At 64.4% G+C, this 22,879-nt stretch overlaps 2 protein-coding genes across 5 annotated transcripts; one reads left to right on the top strand and one right to left on the bottom strand.

The window, feature by feature from the left end:
• The first annotated feature begins 617 nt into the window (after positions 1 to 617).
• TSSC4 (tumor suppressing subtransferable candidate 4) lies at positions 618 to 3,772 on the top strand. Of its 4 annotated transcripts, none has more exons than XM_058526150.1 (3): positions 618 to 743; positions 2,165 to 2,317; positions 2,482 to 3,772. In XM_058526150.1, exon 3 carries the CDS (start codon positions 2,504 to 2,506, stop codon positions 3,464 to 3,466), a length of 963 nt encoding a protein of 320 aa, XP_058382133.1. In that variant the 5' UTR covers positions 618 to 743; positions 2,165 to 2,317; positions 2,482 to 2,503; the 3' UTR covers positions 3,467 to 3,772. The 4 variants fall into 4 exon arrangements, with proteins under 4 accessions (XP_058382133.1, XP_058382136.1, XP_058382134.1 ...); XM_058526153.1 differs by lacking the exon at positions 618 to 743 and adding an exon at positions 797 to 1,392; XM_058526151.1 differs by lacking the exon at positions 618 to 743 and adding an exon at positions 797 to 1,432.
• Positions 3,773 to 5,076: 1,304 nt separating this feature from the next.
• TRPM5 (transient receptor potential cation channel subfamily M member 5) lies at positions 5,077 to 22,476 on the bottom strand. The gene is given in 24 exon segments (XM_058526149.1): positions 5,077 to 5,315; positions 5,648 to 5,714; positions 6,474 to 6,546; positions 7,252 to 7,384; positions 7,752 to 7,930; positions 8,548 to 8,701; positions 12,036 to 12,210; positions 12,307 to 12,439; positions 12,616 to 12,734; positions 12,883 to 13,141; positions 13,260 to 13,352; positions 13,587 to 13,699; positions 14,168 to 14,313; positions 14,766 to 14,889; positions 14,993 to 15,523; positions 15,960 to 16,010; positions 16,012 to 16,079; positions 17,477 to 17,579; positions 17,969 to 18,160; positions 18,315 to 18,379; positions 19,633 to 19,819; positions 20,658 to 20,824; positions 21,536 to 21,716; positions 22,360 to 22,476. Coding segments are annotated over 24 exon segments (3,537 nt in total). The 3' UTR covers positions 5,077 to 5,208.
• Positions 22,477 to 22,879: the final 403 nt, after the last annotated feature.

The following is a 22,879-nucleotide window of genomic DNA, read 5'->3' as shown; positions in this document are numbered from 1 at the left end:
TGGGAGAGGCCGAGGTCCGGCCGTCCAGCAGGCGGGAGCCGAGGCGCCTGGACTCGGGCACGGCGCGGCCCAGCGGGGAAGGGGCGGGTGGCGGCCGCTGGGCCCGGGGACGAGGGACAAGCGCCTGTCCAGGGAGCCGGGGCCTGTCCTCCGCTCCCGGGCGGAAGAGACCAGCTGGACCATCAGCCATCGGCAAGCAGGCTAGCCCGACCATGACCCCCTCGGCGGCTGCGACGAGCACTCTACCTGAGGCGCGGCCTGCTCCTAGGACCTACGACGAGCGCGATCAGCCGCTTCCGGCCAGGACCGGAAGTGCCCGGGAACAACGCTGCGCGTGATGATGCACTTCCGGCCTGAGGGACTACTGTTCTCGGGCCTTCCGGCAGGTGGCGCTGAGGCCCAAGGAAACCGGCGCCAGCAGTTAGCCCTCGAGCATTCTGGGAGTCGCAGTCCCTTCTCCTCCCTTCCCTCCTCTCCCTAATCAATTCCGGGCTCTTGGGGAAGGAGTTCCGACGTTTCCGGGGAGGGGAGGTCAGGGAGAGAAGCGAGGGCGCATGCGCAAGGACTACACGTCCCGACAGGCCTCGGGAGTAGCGGTCCAGTGCCTTGTGGGAGATGTAGTTCTTCAGGCGCGGAAGCCTTGGCGCTCGGCCGGCGGAGGACTCGGTTTCCCAGAGATCCGAGCGCGGCGCAGGATGGAGGCGGTGCAAGATGGAGATGGCCGGGCGGGCCACCGTGAGCTGGTAGGTTTGTGGTGAGGTAGGACGGCGGCGCAGGCCGGTTGGGTCTCGCAGGCTGCTGCCCCGAGCCCTGAGACCCCAACGTGCTCTTTGTTCCTCATGTCTCGCGGCCTGGCCGTCGGGCCCCCGTGCCTCGTGAGGCCCGGACACTTCCTCACCCAGCCCGACTGGGTCCCCAAGACCCAGGCCTCGGCACGAGAGCCTGCTGGGCGCGAGTGCAGGAAGTCACGGCTCTGCCTCCGACGGGGAGAGAACCGGCAAGGAGGCCAGTGGTCCCGCTCCCGGGGACCCCCGACCCCTCAGCCCGGACTCGGCTCTGCCTTCTCTGAGCTCCCGCAGTTCCCAGAGAGCTCCCAGAGACAGGCTCCCGTCTGCCCCGAGCGCCCCGCTGGTCAGGCGTCTTGTCGTAGGCGCGGCGGCGTCCCCGGCGGTGCAGGGGACGGGAGTGCGGATTTGGGGAGCCGGGGTCTGCTCGGAACTCCAGCCGTGCGTGCGACGTGCTGTGTGACGGGCAGATTATCTGTCCCCCCGGCCCTGCCTGCTCTGGAACCCCCCGGTGGGGTGTGCTCCTCTCCTTGTTCTCTCTTTTAGTCGTTCCCTCGTTTGGGAGTCATGCCGCAGAGGAATGGAGATCTCGCCCGTGTCTGACCTGGTGCGGGGCTCTCGGGGCCGCTCCTGCTCCGCCTGGCCAGGTCTTCAGTGGGAGCAGGAGCAATGGGTCACCCTGGGCTAGGGAGGCTTCTCCGGGGAAGGGGAGTTGGTGGACGGATGGGTGAGGCTGGGCTGCCTCTGAACCTGGAAACAAAGCTGCGGGTGCCTGGTCACACTCGGACACTCGAGTGTCCTCAGCAGTTCTCTGCTCAGCTGGGGAAGGTGGGGGTGTGTAGCGAGTTAGAGGAGAAATGCTCTAGGGGCCGCGGGGGCTTGCCTCTGCCCAGCGAGGCTGCTCCAGGTGATCACTGACACCCAGTTCCCTGAGAGCTTTGACCCTCAGGTGCCCAGGACCTGGCTGCAGACCCCTCTGAGCTCTCAGAGCAACTCCAGCAATCAGGAGCAAACCTGCTCCCCACAGACAGGGCAAAGTGCTCCAGTCTTGGTGGAGTACTTCCTGGGTGCCTCGCGCTGTGCTGAGCAGTTTATGAATGACCCTCCTTGGTCAAGAGTGGTAGTGTCAAGCAGAGGCTGCTCTCATCTCGGGGTTCAAGCCCTGGCTGGCCGCCTGCTACTAGAATTCCCCGTCCCCCAGCAGGCCCCTAGTTGTCAAGTTAGGCTTAGCTCGAGAGAATTGAATGAGGTGACATGACAGAGGGCCTGCTCCTGGACCTGGCCTGTATGGGGGCTCCGGAAACCCGGGTCCACTCCCGGGGTTGTGGCACCACTTCTGCACGCTCACTGTGGTCTGATGGCTGGCTTTCCTTCCCCAGTCTCAGCCGCCTACAGTTGAGCCGCAGCTGAACAGAGCTGTGCCGGGGGACTTCTGGGACTGAGGCCACCACGCCTTTGCCGCCACGGACCTTTGGCAGCGCTCCTCCCACCAGCACTCCAGTGTCAGCACAGGCACCCAGAAGACAAGGGAGGTGAGGAGGGCTCTTGGGGAGTGGAGAGGGACTGTCCCTTCCTTTGTAGGACACAGTTCTTTCTGCTGATCCTGCTGCCTGCTGGGTGCAGTAGGTCTGCAGGAGGAGTTTGTTCTAAATGCGTGCTGTTCTCAGAAACTGTTTGCTGGGCTGTTTTGGTCTAGGTGTGGCGTGGCCTTGGGACACATGGCTGAGGCAGAGGCAGGCGAGGCCTCTCTTGGCTTGGACGTCGAGCAGGGGACAGAGTATAACACCCTGCCTTCCGACACCGTCTCCCTTAGCGACTCAGACTCCGACGTCAGCCTACCGAGCGGTGCTGATGTGGAAGCTCTGTCCCCAGAGGGGCTTCCTGGGGAGGCCCAGGGGGATTCAGACCCCGATGAGTCCCCCTCATCCCCCAGGGGCTTCCCCACAGTTGAGGTGCAGGCGTTCCACCTGAGAGGCACGAGCACCACCTTCTCTCAGCGCAGCCACAACATCTTCGACTGCCTGGAGGGGGCAGCCAGGCGGGCTCTGCCCTCTGTGCCCCAAACTGGCATGGGTGACAATGGGGGCTTCAAGCGGCCCCGGCTGCCCTCAAGCCAGCCTCCAGCAGAGGGCCTAGGCAGGCCTGTCCCTGACTACGTGGCCCATCCCGAGCGTTGGACCAAGTACAGCCTGGAAGACGTGGCCGAGGCCAGCGAGCAGAGCAACCGGGCCGCCGCCATGGCCTTCCTGGGCTCCCAGAGCCTGGCTGCCCCCAGCAACTACGTGCCCTCCTTCAACCAGGATCCCTCCAGCTGCGGGGAGGGAAGAGTCATCTTCACCAAACCGGCCCGAGCTGGCGAGGCCAGACCTGAAAGGAAGAGGGTCCTGAGGAAGGCGGGAGAGCGGGGCAGGGGTGCCCCTGGGAACCCAGCAGTGGTGGGGGGTGAGGGTCCTGTGGAGCTGGCCCACCTGGCTGGGCCTGGGAGCCCGGAGGCTGAGGAGTGGAGCAGCCCCTGTGGGGTCCTGCAGGAGGTGGACACGCCAGAGGGGGCCGCCCACACCGGGTCAGCAGCAGGGTCCCCAGTGGTGGAGACTGTTGGCTTCCACGGCAGCAGGAAGCGGAGTAGAGACCACTTCCGGAACAAGGGCAGCAGCCCCGAGGCCTCGGGTGCTGAGGTCTGAGAGGAGAGACTGCCCAGCCAGCCTTCCCCAACCAGGCTGCCCGTGGGCTGGTGTTGGAGGGGCTGCCGGGGGCCACTGCCCACATAGGGTGGCTTTAGGGGCAGGTGCCGCGGGCCCCGTCCCCACTCCTTTGGGAAGGGAGCTGACGGGCTGCCTGCAGGTGGCGCCAGTGGCCCTGGCTGGGTCTTGGTGCTCTGGTCTCTTCTGAAGCAGAGACCTTGCTGAGGATGTGGGCCAGAGGACGGTGGAAGCCCTGGCCCATCCGGTGCCAGTGGGGGACAGTAAAGGTTTTGGGTGTGTCTCAGGCTTCGTGTGTCTGTGTATACCCCCCAGCTGCCAGGACTGGTGTGGCTGGGCCTTCTATACTCTCCAGTGCACCCAATCGCCCTGGTCCCACATTTGCGCCTCCCCAGCAGTGTCAGGGGGCTCAGGTTTTAAATCGATGATTGTGTTCATCGGCAGCAGATGTTCTTGAAGGGACTGGGGTGACCCCTTCTCAGTCCAGAGCAAGAGGTGGAGACCCTGGGTTCTTCGGGGGAGTGGGCTTGCAGCTGCAGCCTCTGCCCCCAGTGGGTCTGCACACCACAAGGCTGGGGGCAAGGGGGTTAATGAAATGGGTCCAAGGAGCCAGAGTGTGAGAGGGGGCGGGTGGGCGGGCGCCCTCCCCAACCCTGGCCAAACTCGCCCCTCAGCTCTGCCCTCCCAGGCCGTGTGTGAAGATGACCAGTGTCCTGGGGCTGCGTCGCCAGGACTGCTGAGCTACTGCGTGCGGGGGGAACAGGGTCCCCCGAGGGTGCCAGCGAAGGTGGACAGGAGTGGGCAGGGCTCTCCTGGGACTGGTGGCAGGGCTTGGGCGGCCAGGCCGCCATGCTGCTAAGTTCCTAGGCCTGGCCCTGCCCTTGCTGCCCTCACTGTCTCTGTGCCAGGGCACCAGGCCCCCAAGGGAAGGAGGGATCAATCTGGTTGGCCACTCGGCCTAGCTGGGGGCCGCCCAGGAGCCCGGACCCCAGCCCCTCGGGAAGGTAAGCCCTCTGTCCCCGTCCCATGTGCTTTACTGACTCAGTGACCTGAATGCCTCCAGCCGTCCACCGTGTCCACTGTGATCTGGGGCTGCAGCCCAAGGTGTGGGTGTGTTCTCTGGGCTCCCTTTAAGATAAAGCAGCTCTCGGGGGTGGAAGCAGGTCCTCTTGGGGCAGCATCCCCTGGCCACTGCCCAGGCTGGACCGAGTCCAGCACTCACTGTGCAAGCTCTTGAGTGTACCAGAGTGCGAGCCGACACACACAGTGAACGTCAGCGCCGGGTCTTAAAGGACAGAAATTCTAACCGCTGTGGTTTCGGAAAAGATCAGTCTCTTAGCAGGCAGCACAGGTTGGGCAGGGGACAGTGTGGGCAGTCGCCCACCGGGCAGGAGGTGTCTCCAACAAGGTGCTCAGTGAGTGCTTGCTGTCCTGGCCCAGCTGTTTGGTTCCGGCTGGGAACCCGGGGGCTCTGCCTGTCGACGAGAGGGCTCATGATGCACCGCTGCAGTCCTAGGCCAGTGGGGGTCCCGAGAACGTGCCAGGTAGGGCAAGGAGTGGTTCCTTTTGAGAGCCACATCCCACTGGGAGACTCCACCGGAGCTGGGGGAAGGTTGGCACGTCCACAGGGCCCACGGTGACCAGCTCAGGTCCAGGCCCTTGCCTGCCCACGCTGAGGCCTGAGACTGGGAGAATGGGCCCCTTGCGTGGACAGTCCAAGTGGCTCAGGTGTCTGAGGGTGGCCAGCCAGCCTCCGGGTGCTCCCTGCTGCCCGGGCCCCTTCCATGGTCAGCAGAGGGCTGCTGGTTCCCACTGCCGAAGTTCAGAGAGGCTGGTGGGGAAGGAAGGCCCTTTCTCAGCTGCTGGGCAGGCCCAGGGGAGGGAGAGGTGGCCCACTAAGAGGCAAGCATGGGGCATGGTGGCCCTGGGTGAGGAGGGCTGGGAAAGCAGCCCAGTAGGGCTGGCACCTGGCAGAGCTTCTGGAGCCAGAGTGGCCACGCCCTCATACCCTGGCTGAGTCAGCCTGGGCTAGTCCCCTCCCAGGCTGGGGGGGAAGCAGAGGCCCAAGGGAAGGCAGCAGACACAGCACAGGCCAACGGCCTTCCGCCTGCCTCCAGACCAGCCAGCTGGAGAGTTGCCCGCCCTCCCCAGACACGCACTTACTCCAGGAGGTGCTGCCCTGGGCCAGCGTGTTGGCCATGGACGACAGGAGCACTGTGCAGTAGTTCATCTGCAAGAGCAAGAGGGAGGCCCAGGGCCAAGCCCTGGAGCTCTGAGGACAGCAGGGCGCAGAGGCACCCTTGCCACCCGCCTCCCCTCCTGCCGGAGCCCTGCTCCCTGTGACCTTCCCTCTGGTGGCTGCAAGTCGAAGGAGGGGGCGGGAGGGCCAGCGTGGCATATGGAGAGTGAACGGTGAGGAGTCTAAAAACGTAGGACCCTACAGGGAGGGCACCCAGTCTCTAGAACCTCCTGAGGAGGGTGCCCAGTGTCTCTAGAGTCACCTGGAGAGGGTGCCCAGTGTCTCTAGAGTGGTCTGGAGGGGGTGCGCAGTGTCTCTAGAGTCGCCTGGAGGGGGTGCCCAGTGTCTCTAGAGTCGCATGGAGAGGGTGTCCATTGTCTCTAGAGTCTCCTGGAGAGGGTGTCCAGTGTCTCTAGAGTTTCCTGGAGAGGTGTCCATCTCTAGAACCCCCTTGGGAAGGGTGCCCAGTGTGTCTACAGCCCCCTGGAGAGTGCCCAGTCTCTAGAACTTCCTGGGGAGGGTGCCCTGTATCTAGAACCCCCTCAGGGAGGGCACAGGGACTCTCCAGTGACTTGGGGGTGGGGCAGGTACAAGTCCTAAACCGCCAGGGCGCCCCCCGCCTTGCCCTGACTGCTGAGCCCTAGCCTGGTGCAGCCCCTGAGTTTGGATGGTGGGTGCGGGACCGTGAGCGAGGGCCTGCTGTCTGCCTGCTGGGCCCGATCAGCACAAACACTCGGTTTGCCTACCTACCTGCGATTCCAGACACTTGATCCGCTTCTCTTGCTCTCGCAGCCCCCCGAGGTACTTGGCAACGAAGTCCACCCTGTGGCGGAAGCAGGTGGCAGCAGTCTCTGATGGCGACAGGGTGCTCCCAATTTGGGGAGCCTTCCCGTCCTCCCCCGTTCCCTGTCACCCAGGCCCTTCAGGTGGGTTTAGGGTCACTGAGCCTCTCTGGGTGCCTGAGTCTGGGGTGTTCTGGCCTCCTCACCCTAGGATTTGGGTACAGAGGGCTTCTGCACCCTCCCCATGTGTGATGGGGGCTGGGTCCCCTCCAGCAACAGGAGAGCAAAGGGCAGGACCGTGCCCCCCACAGGCAGGCAAGAACCATGAGAAGATCTCAGAGCAGGGAGGATGCCACACATGTTGGCCCCTGTTGCCCAAATGCAGGGCAAGCAAGGCTTCAGCAGAGCCCTGTCCAGGGTCAGGAGACCAAGTGCTGGACCTCAGACCTGGCCATGTCCCTGTCCCCTTCAGCCTGTTTCCCCATCCTGTGACTGGCGGGAGAGGGACACACCCCAGCCTTAAGGCAGCCTGACACCAACAGTGATAATGGTAGGAGTCCCAGAGGAGATCTTAAACCCCCAGCCCCCGAGCCGGGGTCGGGCCTTCCAAGGCAGGCGCCTCACCCCCTCTGCCGCTCGGCACCCTGTGGGGTACTCAGCAGTCTGCCTCCAAGGAGGGGCCGTTTCTACATTCCGGGCAGCCCTGGGGGCCGGGGCAGAGGGCCCCCCATCCAGCCCCTGCGCACCTGTGGGCGGTTTTCCTCAGCACCTCCTGCTCGCTGTCCTTCCTCTGCTTCTCCAGCTTGCTCAGGAAGTTCTCCTTCTGAACAGCCTCCCAGGTGACCATCTTCTGGTCCAGGGCCTCTGGCAGGTCTCTCTCTGAAACGGCCGGGCAGCCTCAGGCTTAGCTAGAGCCAGCTGGGCCTCAGCTGGGGCGGGGGAGCCCGGGGCAAGCCCAGAGAGCCTTGTCCCACAGCCCTGCCGGTCACTGCAGATGCGGCCAGGGCATGAGGCGGAGGGGCAGAGATGGGCCCCGCTTCAGCGACCTCTAGGCTCAGCCCCATGCTAGCTGCTCTGGGGCTTGGAGAGACTCAGGCCAAGGGTCCCCGGAGGCTGAGGAGGGGCCCAGGCCTCTCCCCGCCTGCCCACCAGGCCGCGTTGCCCCTCCCCCAGGCCCAGTCCCTGCTCCTCGCCCCTCAGCACAGTCAGGGCAGCCGGGCCACCGCGTCCAGCCCCATGGCCTCACCCAGGCGTGCCCGCTTCTGCTTATCCTTCTGGAAGGCCCTCTTGAGCACCAAGCTCAGGTGGCTGAGGAGGATAAAGGGCGGCGCCAGGGCAGGACGTTCATGGTACTCCACGATGAGATGGTAGCGCTGGAACTTCCAGAACATGTCGGCATTGCCCTGCACGACCTGGAACGTGTAGCTGTGGGGACGGGTGTGGGTGGCGGTGGGCACACAGGGCTGGCAGCTCCTCCCACGCCCTGTGTGCGGCCCAGAGCCGTTTCCGGAGCCCTGGGGAGACTTCAGAAACAGAGGCCCTGCCCCTTCTACTGTGATTGCCTCAAAACAATAATTTCTCTCTGTGGGGTGGGTCTAGAGTAGGGTTGGCTCATCCGGGGTCTTCCACTGCCCCCTCTGCTTTGCTGGACAAGTCCAGGCTTCTGGACACACCACCCAGGCCCCAGCTTTCAGACTCAGGAAGCGCTCCCTGGGAGTGGGGTGTGGCCCCTGGGGCAGGGGACTTGGGAAAGCAAGGCCTCCCATTCTGCACCTGCCATGCACTCCTCCACCTCCTAGGTGCCATGCCCTCCCTCTGCCTACACTCCAGGCCCAGCCAGAAGGGGAGCCAGGGTTTGGGGTGACACTCCACATCCAGGCCTCTCCCATCACAGGCCCCAGCCCCAACTGTGGCCCTAGGTCTGGAGGGCCGGGCAGGCCTGGGCCAGAGCCAGCTGGGCCAGCTGGGACTGAGGAGGCTGGGAACTGGGGTCACCAGGGGCACCCACATGTGGACAGAGCATAGGGGGCGGGGCAGGGCACCTGAACATGGCGATGAGCAGGTTCATGAGCAGTACATTGGTGACCAGCAGGAAAGTGACCAGCAGGAGGATGACCAGCCAGTTGGCATAGAGGTTGGGGCAGGAGGGCGAGTCCTCCAGCAGCAGCGGGTGCACGGAACAGTTCACGCGGGCTTCTGAAACCAGGCGGGCACGGCAGGCGGGGTGAGGGCTGAGCGGGCTGCTGGGCCAGGGCACCCACCGGGGCAAACACCCTCAGGCCTCGAGAGCTTCGTCCTGGAGTCAAGGCAACTCAGGGACAGCGGGGACTAGTTAGGTGACCAACTATCCTGGTTTACCAGGGATTATCTGGGTGTTAGCACTGAAAGCCTCCATCATGGGACACCCCAGTCCCGGGCAAACCAGATGGCTGGTCAGCCTAGCAGCACTGGTCCCAGTTCCTCACCTCTGCCAGGCCGCAGTCACAGCCAGGGCCACAGGCTCTGGAGGCAGAGCCAAGGCCATTTGGGGGATGAAGGACAGAGGACCCTGGTTTCTGCTGGTTGCCGTGTGGATTACCCCCCACCAAAGGCTCTGCTCAAACCCAGTTTTGGGAGAGCTGGCCTAGGCAAGGGGAGATGGTGTCTTTCCTGCAGAACTTCTCACGGCCTTTATGACACTAATGCCTGTCACAGGGATCCTTGTTGGGGGACAAGACTGCACCACTTCCAAAGCCTATCAAGCCAGAACGCCCTCACAGCCTGCTGACTACTGCAGGCCCTGTGGACAGAACCCTCTCTGGCCCATTCCAGCCTGAAGAATATTCTCCGGGAGGTGGGAGTGAGCACACGGACCCGTGCCCTGGGCAGGGGTGCTCTGGGGGGCCAGCATTCCTGAGGGGCCCAAAGAACACAGCTCCAGGCCCTCACCAGCCAGCATCTCCCAGGCCCCTTCTCCCCCACAGGGCCAGCCCTGACCACAGGCCACGGGGAGGCAGGAGGAAGGAGCAGATGGAAGCTGGGGGAGTGCACAGGCCCATGGTGGCCCTGGTGTTCCGGGCACCTCTTCAAGGAAGGGGCTTGTGGCCCCCCTTGCCGACCTCCACAGGCTGTGTGTGTCTGTGTGAGTGTATGCGTACACGTGGGTGTGTGCACACACCAGCATGTTGGACTATGTTTCTGTGACTGCCCTCCCCAATCTTGGTTCAGTGACTGAGTCCAGGCTGCACTAGGAGTCTGTCTCTCTGTCTGCCCACGTGTACCTGTGTCCCCACCTCTGTGCTCACACGGGCTGGCAGGGCCTGTCTCCATGTCCCCCTCACTGGGGTGAGTCCCTGCCTCGATCCTCCTGAGTGAGTTACTGCAGTGGGGCCGTCCACATGAGTTACTAGGTGTAGGGGGCTGCAGTTCCCTGCCCCTCCCGCATCCACCGCCCCTGCATACCCGGAGCTGGGTCATGACGCCACTCTGTCCCCCTGGCGCCCCAAGAGGTAGGCCGGGGCCAGGCCTGGAAAGCGCGTTTGTGAAGCTGTAAATCTGTCTGATAAAAGCAGCTTCATGATAATGAGACCCCGTCCTCCCCTGTGACTGCCAAGGCACCACCAGGCCGGGCTAGAAATTAAATTGTCCCTGGGGCCTGGGGCCCAGAGAAGGAGCTCTGCCATCATGGCTCAGCCCGGGGCTGCCGCCTGGCCTGTGCAGATAGGGAGGGTAGAGCAGCTGCCCTGGGCCCCAGGACCCACAGGCTGGGGGCTGCCTGAGCCCCAGTTTCCCTCTCAGCCTGGGCATACTTGAGTGAATTACTCGGCACCCCGAGCACGGTGGGCTCACAGTGAGAGACCTGAGTGGACGGGAGCCAAGGCCCCAGGAGGGGCAGGGACGTGCACAGGACGATCCAGGAGCTGGTCCAGGCCCAGCCCTGGTCACGGACTTTCTGCTAAGGATTCTGCCTGCCACGGCCGCAGCGGTACTTCAGGCTTAGACCGCCTCCGAGAAGTCTGCACTCCCTCTGCCCTCCCACAGGTTGCCCCACACAATACCCGTGTCCCCCCATGCCAGCGTGTGGCCGGGGCTGGCCGGGCTGGAGATCAGGGTCGCAGTGACCTTCTCCCCAGCCATGGTGGCGCCTGCCTCACTCCCCTCCTCCTGAAGGGCAGTGCTGGGGGTCACAGCACCGTCCCCCAGCAGGGGCCATATGGTGAGGGTGGGAGGGCTGGAGGGCCGCAGGGTCTCGTTAACTAATGGCCTGGAAAACTAATGCCCGTGGATGAGCAAACACCGAGAATTCACAGAGGGGCCCAGGGGACTAAGAAAACAGCCCAAGGAAATGGGCGTCCGGAACACCCCAATTAGGAGGCAATTTCCATGACTGCGAGGCCCCTTTCCCATCCTGGCAGCCTGTTTGCTTCAATCACGCCCTCATCTCTCTGACAAATATTTACTGAGTGGCCTCGCCTCATTAACTGTAGTGGTCGGGCTCAGCCCGCAGTGACACGGTGTGCCCAGGATTGCCCCATGGGCCCCAGCAGCTCCAGTCTGACGCCAGCCGGAATGAATGACCCCTCCGCCCCTGCTTGGTGCCCCAGGAGTACTCCACGGGGCTGGTGCCCTCAGCCCCTCACGCTGGGCCCCTGCCTTGAGGAGGCTGGTCCCCTCTTCTCCCCACCCCCTCACTGAATCCTGGCCATCCTGGGGCCTGCACAGGTGTCCATGCCCCCCACCCCAGGGTTCCCCTGCACCATCACCACCCAGGCCCCCACGGCTGAGCAGCGCTGTCTCTTGCACTGTACCCACTGGTCGTTGGAAGTTCTCAGAGCCTCCACCAGCCCCCAGCCCAGTACAGGGGCCAGCTTGGAGACGCCCATGCCCTCAGACAGGCCACACACACGCGACGGTAGGTAAGGTACACACTTTGGGGTGGATCCCCACAAGAAGCAAGGGTGCCACAGGAACAGCCTCGCGTCAGAGGGCCCTGTCCAGCAGGTGGGCCAGGGCTGGGTGCAGGGCTTCTGGTGGTGGGTGGGTGACAGGGAGACCTGCTGCCCAGCAGGGCCAAGCAGGAGAGCAGAGGCCCAGGGGTGTGGGGCCAGCTGGAGGGGCCCAGACCCCAGGTAATGGTCAGGGACCAACTGAGATGGCCCCTGCTCTGAGTCCACAGCAGCTACCCATCATTCCACCTAGCACAGACCACCCCAAAGCCAGGCTTGCCCCCAGCCTCCCCCAGCAGGAGGCCAGCCCTTGCCCTTGTGGCCTCCTCATGTCTCAGTCTCCAGCCTGAGGTCGGGGGCCTGGCCCTGTACAGGTGTGCAGGGCCTGGGGGCTGGCCTTCAGGACTTCCCCACTCTTAGCTACCTCCAGGCCGGGGTCTCACGTGACCCCAAAAGGCCCCTCTCGAGGGCCACATGTCCAGGGTCTTACAAAAGGGACCTGCGTAAACTGGCCTCAGTTCGACTGCACCCTGGGTTGGGGGGCTCCTACTTCAAGCTGGAACAGAGGAGCTGCCCTCGCCCCCCGCCCCAGGCTGTGTGCTGACCGTCAATCTCGTCCAGCGGGATCTGCCCGAAGATCTGCAGGTAGGGCCGGTAGAGCACACGGCGGAAGATCCACTCCAGGCGGCTGTCGTGGGGGTGCAGCAGCGCCTGCGTGGTCACGCCGTAGGCCACGAGCCACACGCTCAGGAAGAAGAGGAAGAAAAAGACGTCCTTCACCTCCGGGGGTGGGGGGTGGGGAGTGTTAGCAGCCCGCTGGCCCGGGGGGCGTTGTCCCACCCTCCCCGGGTAGGGCGGACCCAGGTGGGGGCTCACCATCCGCCCCACGATGATGATCTTGGGGCCTAGCTGTTTGTGGATGGCGAAGATGTGGATAAGCCGGAGCGTGAACACCATGAAGTCCATGGCAAGGACCGTGCGGCCGGCCTCAAATACGGAGGGCAGCATCCTGGGGCAGGATGCGGGGCTGCATGGGCTGCTGGTGCCCAGAGAGGGGAAGGGACTTCCCCCAGGACACACAGCGCAGGTGCCAGAGACAAGCAGGATTGCTGAGGCCCTTAGTGGCTCCACCCTACAACCAGCCCACCTGAGGCTGCCCCTGCAAGGCGTCTGGGCCCCTCAGACCTGCAGGTGACACCAAGGACGAACAGAAAGATGGCCACCATGTCACACTTGTTCCAGTTGTCCTCCACGTAGAGTGTGAACTTCTTCACCAGGTGTGTGTCCTCGTCTGTGAAGAAGCCCTGGCGGAGAGGCCAGCAGTCCACTGACAGCTGACCGGGCTCCCACCTCGCTGGAGACAGCACCGCCCAGACCAGGCTAGGGTCAGCGGGGATCAGGGCTCAGGCTGGGGCTGGGATCAGGGCTCATTGGTCTGGGCCCACCACTGACCTGCCGGATTTCCTCCAGCACCAGCGTAAAGACCCAGAAGTAGAGGGTGACCTCAGGCCCCGATGGCCCCTGGGGAGGTGGCCTGAAGTCCACCAGCAGGACATAGGTGAACAGGAAGAGGAACGCAAAGTACATGACCACATTCCCCAGGAACACGGTCACAGGCGCACCCCAGAACCTCCGCCAGCGCGTGAGCAGGAAGGCCGCACGCAGGCCTCTGTCGCCCCGAGTGCTCGGTGCCTCAGCCGGCTCCTCCGCCCTGCACCACAAAGGAGGCCACGGCTGGGTGAGCCAGGTGGCCAGGTGCCCTCGGGAGCCGCGCCCCTGACCGCGGGAGTCGGCTGCCTGCACCCGCCCGCCCTCCTCGGGGCCTTCACCAGCTGCGCGGCCTGCGGAGCAGGCTCTTCTCTGCGTCCAGGCTGTCCAGCTCCTGCAGGTCCTCTGAGCCCTTCCTCGGCGGGGCCTCCTCACTGCGAGCACAGGGGACCCTCAGGGCCCGTGGGGAGGGCCCGCTTGGCCCCGAGCACCCAGCCAGCGGAGGAAGTGCTGGGCACACTCAGAAGGAACACAGGCAGGAGCTGCGCGTAGCGGCCCCACACAGACGCTGGATGCGGGGTGACCTGGGGACGTGCCGCCACCAACAGGCGCAAAGCCCAGGGCCCCCCAGCGGCTCTGGTAAGCCAGCTATGCCTGCCCCAACGGACCTGAAGGTGATGAGGTTGGTGTAGACGAGGGCCGGGCAGAGGAAGGCGCCCAGCAGGCGTAGGATGGGTGTGTCCGAGGCCATGTCCCCCCACCAGATCTTGGTCAGGAAGGCCTGAAATAAAGGCACAGCTGCTGGCCTCCCGTCCCTACACCTTTGCCCAGGCTGTGCCCTGCACCAAGTGTGCCCTTCAAGGCTCTGCTGAAGCATCGCCCCTTCCAGCCCTGCCTCCTGGAGCCTGCATCCTGCTGAGGAAGAGACTTCAATGGCGGGAGGCTGGGCTCAGGGTCCAGGAGGCCGAGCTGAGGGCGTGGCGCTTCCCCTGAGACCCGAAGTGGAGAAAGGGCCGGCCGTGGGACAGCTGGGGAGAGTGGCTGGCGGAGGAGGAAAGCAGGCGGGCTCCTTCCAGGAATGGAATACTTCCCTGCTGTGCCCCGACCCCACGTGGCTGGCCGGGACAGGAGGTGTGAAGAGGGCTGGCCGCAAGCCAGGGGGAGGGTGGGGAGGGAGGTCAGCCAGGCCACCTCTTGTCTGCCCCCCTGCCTCTCCCCCCAGGAGCCCTCCCCGAGGCCAGCCGCTCACCTGCACTCCATCGTGGGCAAAGAAGGCCTTGGTGTCGGCCTCGGTGGCCAGATGCAGACAGGTGGTCCTGCTCCAGCAGCGGTTTCGGCGCACCAGCAGGGCGAAGGCGCGGTCCTCGCTGTTGCTGTAGCACTCAGAGAAGAGGCCTGGCCCGCGGCACCCGTGGCTGGGGTGGACGCTGACGCCTGGCGCCCGGCCTCCACCCTCCCTCCTCCTCTGCCCTGAGCCAGGCCCCGTAGGAAGGGCCACTCTGCCCTGCGCCCACCTCCCAGGGGCTGGGAGGGGCCAGCCAGGCCTGTGCGCCAAGTGGATGCTGACCGTCCCCTCCTGGCCTGCCCAGGGCAACTTCCCTCCCCAGCCAGGACCATGGGAGCCTCCGTCACCCTGAGTGTCCCCACCCCGCTGCAGGGCCCAGGTGTGCCCAAGGCATGGGGCTGCGTTGTCATCACTGTGCACCCATCTGTCCCTCTGTTAGGGTGTTAGGGCCCGCCTGCCCCCCCGGGAGGAGCCCACGGGCCCAGAGGGGTTACTGAGGTCACCCCACCTCCTGCGCCCCTCCCCCCAGCAGGTCAGCCTGACCGCCAGGCCGGTCACTCACCCAGGGCCAGCTGCTCATACTTGGCCTCGCGCATGGTGCGGCCCACCTCTGCCTTCGTCTCCAGATGGGACATCTCTTTGAGGATCTTGCAGGCGGCCAGAGCGGCTGCCACACCCTCCTGACCCTAGGAGACGGGTCTGAGGATGCTGGCCAGCCTCGTCCGCCCTCCCTGGGGGAGCCCCATGCTCAGTGGAGCACGGCCCATGGCTGCCACGGCCACCACTCACCATGGCCCAGAAGTAGGTGGCCATCTCGTGGCGGTTCTGCAGCACAGCCCACAGGAACAGGTCCCTCCAGGGGTTCTCACTCCTCTGGTTCAGGTCCAGCAGCCACTTCTGGCCCGCAGGCCGCCTGGCTGGCCCCCTCTCCTGGAGGACAGGGACTGTCAGCCTCCAGCCGCGCCCCCGCCCGGCCCCCCCGCCGGCCCCACTCACTGCCTGGTAGAGCCCGCGGCAGGCGTCATGCAGAAAGTCCTTGAGCACGCGGGAGACCTCGTGCAGGGAGAAGGCAGGCGGCCCCGTGGGCGGCTCCCGGGCCTGCTGGGCACCCAGGCCGGCCAGCGTCAGCCGGCCCTCCTCGTGCTTGCGCTGCAGCAGGTCGAAGAGCAGGCTCTTGGGGGGCACGGAGCGGTAGAGCTGCTGCAGCCGCCCGTACGTCAGGAAGTCGGCCACGTCGGCCCCGTTGTCCACGAAGAGACGCACAAACTCAGGCTTGTTGCTCACCAGTGCGTCCATCATCACCTCCTCCAGGTCACAGGACTGGGCGGCAGCAGGGACATGCCCGGGGCGGAGACGGGGAGAGTGAGTGGGCGCTGGTGGAGAAGGGGGACCCTCTGCCCAAGGCCAGGCCGGCCCAGGTTCTGCGCCCCTTGGCACAGACCCCAAGCTCCCAGGCACCCGGGCCTGTCCCTCTGGGCTGGTCAGAGCTCGGGGTTCCGGGCCACTGAGGGTGTCAGGAGTGCCTAGGGCTTCGGGGCAGGCCCACAACAACCGGTGGTTCAGCCCATCCTGCCTGGGGGCCTATGAGTGAGGCGTCAACCCAGGAGGTGGCCCCCTCGGCAACAGCTGGGCCAGAATGGGCCCAGCCAGTGGCCCTCAGGACACCACCTGTCCCCAGGCCCTCCACGTGGTCCCTGCCCTGTGTTGGCCAGACGCGGGGCTCAGGATGCACCAGCGGGCAGGGCGGGCAGGGCACCTTCCACTCCACGTCCCCATTGAAGATCTCGCTCTTGGCGATGTCCACGCGGGTCCCAGGCCACAGCCAGCTTCAGCTCGTCCAGGTAGTCCTGCGCCTCCTGGCTGTGGCTCTTGCAGGCTGCAGGCAGAGGGGGTGAGGAGAACCCAGGGCCGACAGAGCTGGTGGGCACAGGGCCCCTCAAGGTGGGTCTTCTAGAAACACAGCAACTGGAACCTCGCCCTGGTTCAAGCCTTCTGGGTAACGGCAAGAGGCATAAGACTCCACGATACCCGCAGGAGCCAGTGCTGGGAGCCGCGGACACTGTGGTACGGGGGGCGCGGGAAGGGCGGGAGCAGGACAGCCTGTCTGGAGGGCCCCCCTCCCTCAAGGGCGTCCCGCCCCCTGCCCAGCACGGCCCCTCCCTGCCTGGGCCTGTGTCTGGCTGCCAGCGGCCAGCCCCTCCGTATAGGCTTGTCTCCAAACACAAGCACATCAAGTGACAGCCAAGAAGTGGAGACAAACTGAGTGTCCACCAACAGATGAACGGAGAAACAAAACGCGTCCTTCTGCTCCGTAGACCAGTCAGCCTCACGGAGGAACGAAGCCCCGACACTCACTCCCGCGTGGACAGCCTCAAAAACCTCACGCTCAGTGAGAGCAGCCAGACAGAAAGGCCGCGCAGGGCCGCGTCTCCATTGACAGGAGAGGCCCCAAACCGGCAACCCATAGAGACAAAGACTGGTGGCTGCCAGGGGCTGGGGGACCTGGGGAGGGGCTAACAGGTGCCGGATTTCTTTTTGAGGTGATGGAAATTCTGGAATTAGATAGTAGTCATGCTTGCACGACCTTGTGAATATACTAAAAACCGCTGAATTGAAAACTTGATTTTTTTTTTTGCTGGGGAAGATTCTCCCTGAGCTAACATCTGTTGTCAATCTTCCTCTTTTTTTTGATGTGAGCTCCTGCCACAGCATGGCCACTGACAGAGGAGCGGTGTGGTTCAAACCCAGGAACCAGACCCAGGCTGCCAGAGTGACGCGTGCAGAACTTTAACCACTAGGCCACCGGGGCTGGCCCTAAATTGTTTTTTTAAGTGGTGGAAAATATATCTAACAGAAAACTTGCCAAGTACAGAATTTGTGTGTCATTCTTGCACAGAGGCCACAGTAATCTCCATATTGTTCCAGTGGTGTCATATGATCTGCTGCCTAGGTGAGCACAGAGCCGTACACACACGTGCACAACCCACAGACACATGTACACCCGCACACACTCACACACACACGGCAGAGTGACGCTGTCCCAGGTGTCCTGGCCACTGACATCCCACCTAGGTGGTGGCCCTGCCCCAGGGACAGGACCCTGGAGGTGGAGACCCAGGGTGGGACAGGGTATGGGAAGCAGCCCCATGCCAGGCGCAGAGCCCTGGGCTGGGGGGTGGGCAGTGGTCGGCAATCCTGTCTCCGCCCAGTACCCTCTGCGTCCAGTGCCCTCTCTGGGCCTCCCAGCAGGCACCCGGCCTGCCAGGCCCTCACCTTTCACCAGTGCCTTGAGGATGACAGTGTCCAGTTCCTCAGAGCCCTCCTGCTCGAAGTCATGCACGGTGAGCAGGTGTGGGTGGGAGGTGATGTTCTGCAGCTGGGGACACCAGGAGAGAGGCCCTGAAGTGGCCCCATGGGAAGGGGTCAGGGCAGTGGGCAGGCTGCGAGCCCAGTGTGGACGGAGGCACAGAGCTGAGCACACGATGTGTGAGGCCATGTTCCCCGGTGAGAATGCCAGCCCCTCGCCCTGTGTGCTGGGCGCAGCACCACCCACAGACCCGGGGGCTTGCCTCAAGGTTGCCCCCACTCCTGAGGGCCCGCCCGAAGCAGGAGTGCGTGGGCATGGGGGCTTTGCAGCAAGAGGGGCCGGGCCATCTGGGTGGGAAGGGGCCACAGAGACCACACAGCATTTGCCCAGGAGGAGGGGTACGGAGCAGGGAGGACGGGGTGACCTTCCTGACTCTACAGTCTCTGGGCGGCTCATACCAGCTCAGTCCAGTGCACGATGTCCTCCCAGGAGAAATGCTCGCTGGGGAACTTCTCCTTAAACTGCTTCTCAGCCACCTGGGGCACCAGGAGGTGGGGCTGGTTCATTAGGGTGGCGAGCACGTCGGCAATGCCCCCAGAGCCCGCCAGGATCAGCCACGGGGCAGCATGGTCCACAGCCCTGGAAATCCTCTGCGGCGGGCAGGGAGGGAAGAGTGGACCCCAAATCAGCTCTGGCACCGTCCTGGGCCTGTGGGTTGGAGGTACCCCTGTCTCCCCCAACTCCCTGTCCTGGGCTGGGGAGGGCCCTGCAGGAGCCCCAGCCAGCCCTCACCCACCGCCCTACCTCCAGGGTGCTGGGGTCACCATTGACCAGCAGACAGAGGACTGGGATCTCGATGCTGCCGGTTCCTACGGACAGAGACCCAGTGAGGTCCTCCCAGTGCCCGGGGCAAGCGGGGAGCCTGGACCCTCCTCGTGGAGTGACCACTCAGGCCTCAAACCATCACCTGCCACGTTTTCTGGGCAAAGGCCAGCCAAGAGGCTTTTTCTGGTGAAGTATGGGCTCCAGGCTGCATCCCAGGGACTATTCAGCACAAGCCCCATCACCCAGGGACAGGGATGCCCATCCCACACCCCACTGTCCAATACGGCTGCTTCGTGGCTACTGAAACATCGAGTAACGTGAGCGAAGTTGAACACAGTCCTCGGCCACACCAGCCATGTTCCAGGTGCCCACTGTTTGGTCCCACCACGGCAGAAAACTGACTGCGCCGCCAGACCATCTGAGGCCCAGCGGAGCAAACCAGAGGTGAAGAGGGATGTTGGTGTGTTTCTTCCCCAAACATAAACCGGAAATGAGACTCCCCAATGCGAAGCCCCCAGAGAAGCCGAGACCCACCGGCTCTGCTATGTGGGAGGAGCTTCAGCAAACTGCCTGGGGGCTCCGGACCCTGAGCAGGTGGGAATCGCCCAACTCCCAGGCAGGGTCCCCTCTAACTCCCACAGACGCCTCCTGGTAGAATCTTGAGGATACACCGGGGTGCTGGGCCAGCCAGGCTTCCGCAACCCCGAGCACCCCATTGCCCCTAAGTGGTTTAAACACGGCTTTGGTAGTGTTTTCATTTTTAAAGAGTGCTCAGTTGATAAACATCTCATATTGTTTATAAATATAAGCAATTATATATCGTGTGTATAAATATTAGTCACGCACTGGTGTTTCCCAGTAAATCCAGCTTTCAAACCTTGCCCTGGCCACAGCGGCATCCATTCCTCGGGCAACACTGCCTCCTGGTGGCAGCATACCTCACAGCCAGTGGAGGGAAATAGGGCTCTTGAAACTTACAAATCTCATTTTTTCCCCAAAGCCCTGAGCCCACAGCCAGAGCCTCCCGCCAGGGGAGCCCCACTGGAAACGGACCTGCCACTACTCTGCCATCTGGCGGGAATGTCGCTGCCCAGCTGGGCTACTCCCCCTAGCTGTGCCCCCGCTGGTCGCTCCCCGTCCCAGGCCACCTTTCGGCCCAGGTCTCAACACTCAGGCATGCTCAGTGCCTTCTGCCTGGAATGCCCTTCCCTGCCCACCTGGTGGCCCTTGCAGCCCTGGCCACATGCTGTGCCGCCATGTCCCCTGGCGGCCTCCCTGGGCAGCGGGCGGTCCTCACCCCCGTAACCGGTCCTCTGCTCCGAAATGTGCTTCTCCAGCCTTAGCCGCAGCTCCATGGGCTCGTCCTCCTCCCCAGAGAGACCCGGCTCCACCAGGATGAAGTGGGAATGGTTGTTGTCCAGGGAGCAGAAGGGTCCCTGGCTGCTGCCACTGTCGTCCATGGGGTAGTGGACGGGGCGGTCCTCCTGGGCCCCATGCACACTGTGAGGGCTGGGTAAAGCTTCTGCCCAGGCCCATTCCCACCCCCCAGGTGGATAAAGGGCTGGGCTGCTGGTGCCAGGGCTCAGAGGCAGGCATGGGCAGGGAGGGGTCCCCGAGGCAGAACCCAGGGCTCTGGGGAGCTCCCCTCATTCACCCGGGCCTGCCCTCCTGGGGCCCTGCCTGAGACAGACGCGGTTGGGAGTAGAGGCCACCCGCCTAGGGTCGCTGAGGCTTACGGGGCAGTGGCCAAGCCAGACCTGGGCCCCTTTGGACACCAGTCCTGTGCGGGGCCTTAGAGCCCCGGTCCCCATCCCAGGTTGGTGCTGGCTGGGAGCCTGCAGCCCCGCCCACGCTGTTCCCGAGGCAATGCTGCCACCTGCTGGTCGAGTGCTGGGCACACGGCACCTCGTCGCACCTCGTCCTCCCTTGCCCTCCTCATCCTCATCCTCTCCCTCTTCTCTCCCCCTCCTCCCCTCCCCACTCCCCTTTGACTGAGTCTTGTCCTCCAACAGCTTCACCTCTCTGTCTCAATCCTTCAGAGCACCTGCCTCACTCCCCCACTGAGGAAGCCCGTGAGCCCCTGAGGGCAGGGGCTGGTCTGTCCACTGCCGGCCCGGCACATGGAGGGACTCAGAAGACGTTTGCCAAATAACGAATGGTCAGCGGATGGCGGGATGTGGTCAGCCTTCGAGACTGCGTTGGTGGCCTCCGCAGTGTGCCTCCCTCCCCACCTGGGGTGAGTGATCCTCAGGGGCCGCAGTCCCTGACTGCCTCCCAGGCCCACCTTGCCCTGCGGCCAGGTGCTCCGAGCTGGACACTCACCTGGGCATCGTCCAGAAGCTGACGGTGCAGGACGTGGCCCAGCGAGGCCATGCCGATGGCCACCACACGGGCCTTGCTGGACGTGCTGGCCAGCGAGTGGTCGCGCACAGCCTGCCCAACGTACCGGGCGAGGCCCACACGGAGCGCGCTGGTCAGGATCCAGGCACCTGTAGGCATGGGGTTCTCACTGTGCACGGGGGCCCCCAGGTTCTCCCCGGCCTGCTGGTCTGCCCAGGCCCCAGGCCTGGTGGAGCCACAGCAACCCCTCCTGCCTGTACAGCGTCTGCTGGGACTCCCGGGTGCCGTCTGGGACAGAGCAGGCCGCGGCTCTGTCCAGTTGGCTGTGCTGGACCAGAGCGTGGGAAGGTTTTCCCAAATTGCAAAGCCCCAGCCCACATCTGGTTCGTAGATCTCTTTTCTTTGCTACAGTCGTTTCTGGGGTGAGGGAACTAGGATACCCCACATCCTTGTACTGGATTTTCTGCAGGCCCCGCTGGCCTGAAAATAAAGCCCAGTGATTTGGTTCTGACTCTAACGGCTGGCCGGCCAGATTGCCACCCCCCAGGGAGGCAGAGGGGGTGATGGGGACCCACCCTTGGGCAGCAGGGTGTAGGAACAGTTGCCACCCTCGGGGGCATCTCGCTGAGGCCTATGGGCCCTCGGAGTGAAGGGGCCAGGCCCCTGCCCACAGGGTGGGCCGACACTCTTCTGGGGGACCCTCGACCCCTCTGCCACATCCCCAGGAACTGCTCCTGCTACAGGCTGTGCAGAGGGAAGGTGGCTGTGGGGACCATCACTGAGGGATGGCCACGGGAGTCAGTGGGCTGGGGCGCTCCACGCTTGGGGGACCGGAGGGGGCCTGGGGCCTGGGGTCTCACCTGTGCTCTGAGCTGCCTTCACCAGCCCTTTGCGCAGCACGTCCCGCAGCCAGGACTTCACGGCAAAAGGCCGCTCCTCGCCCGCCAGGGACACCACAAGGTTGGGGGCTGGCAGGTGCCACTCAGCCAGCAGGAGGTCAAAGAGCATGGAGGGGGCCACGCCGCTTGGCACCTTCACGAACTGCAGGGCAAGGCAGCCAGCAGCCTCAGGGCTCAGGGCAGGGGTGCTGGGCATGGGGGAGTTGAGTATGAGGGGGTACTGGGTATGGGGGTGCTGGGTATGGCAAGTGCTGGTCATGGGGAATGCTGGTCATGGGTGGACTGGGCATGGGAGTGTTGGGCATGGGGGTACTGGGAATTGGGGTGCTGGTCCTGGGGTTGCTGTGCAAGGCGGGTACTGGTCATGGGGAGTGCTGGGCATGTGGTGCTGGGCATGGGTGCTGCTGGGCATGTGGGTGCTGGGCATGGGGGTGCTGGTTATGGGAGTGCTGGGCATTGGGGTGCTGTGCTTGCAGGGTACTGGGCATGAGGGTATTAGGCATGGGGTGCTGGGCTTGTGGGGTGCTAGGCAGGGGCTGCTGGCCATGGGGGTGCTGGGTGCTGGGCAGGGGCTGCTGGCCATGGGGGTGCTGGGTGCTGGGCAGGGGCTGCTGGCCATGGGGGTGCTGGACACGGCCCCTGAGAGAGTGGCCCCGAGGGTGAGCAGGCACCGGGGTGCTCAGTGTTCACGGGAGGAAGTGGGGGCTCAGGGGTCCCAGTGAGCGTGGAGGTTGGTGACCGGGGCGTGGAGGCCAAGCCTGGGCTTGGGATTGGAGGGGGCATACCTTGCCTCGCTTCTTTCCAGAGCCTCCGAATTCGATCTCACCCCGGCACAGGCCTGGCCCCCACCCGTCTCCGGCATCCCTGGGTGTGTCGGGACAGGCGCCCCGGATGTCCTGCATGGGGACCTCTCTGCAGGGACAGAGCTGACCCCTGTGGGCAGGAGAAGCTAACCCTGCCTCCCTGCCTCACTTCCTCGAGGGAAGCCCCTCTCCCCAGCCTACGTGCTGGCAGAGATTTGGGGCCACCAAGAGGGCCTTTGTGCCCCAGTGCCCTTCCCACCCGCTGGCCCTGCCTAAAGTCCACTGGTACAGCTCCAGCTGCCCACGCCCACATTGCCCCCACCAAGCTCCTGCTTCAGTGGCCAGAGCTTCCCAGGCAGCCCGAGCCCCCTTCTCGAGTGGTGATGGGGGAGGCTTCCTGGCCCCTCTGCCTGGCTCCTGGTCCTGCTACTCACCCCACCCCCGGCGCCTCGGACCGGCCACTCTCGTCGCCGCTTCTGCAGAGGCTTTGGCGGGAGGTGTC

This window comes from Diceros bicornis, chromosome 31 (assembly GCF_020826845.1).
Source record: "Diceros bicornis minor isolate mBicDic1 chromosome 31, mDicBic1.mat.cur, whole genome shotgun sequence".
Taxonomy (NCBI): Eukaryota; Metazoa; Chordata; class Mammalia; order Perissodactyla; family Rhinocerotidae; genus Diceros; species Diceros bicornis.
The sequence above is the reverse complement of the archived record's forward strand: the minus strand, read 5'-3'. Positions and strand labels throughout refer to the sequence as shown.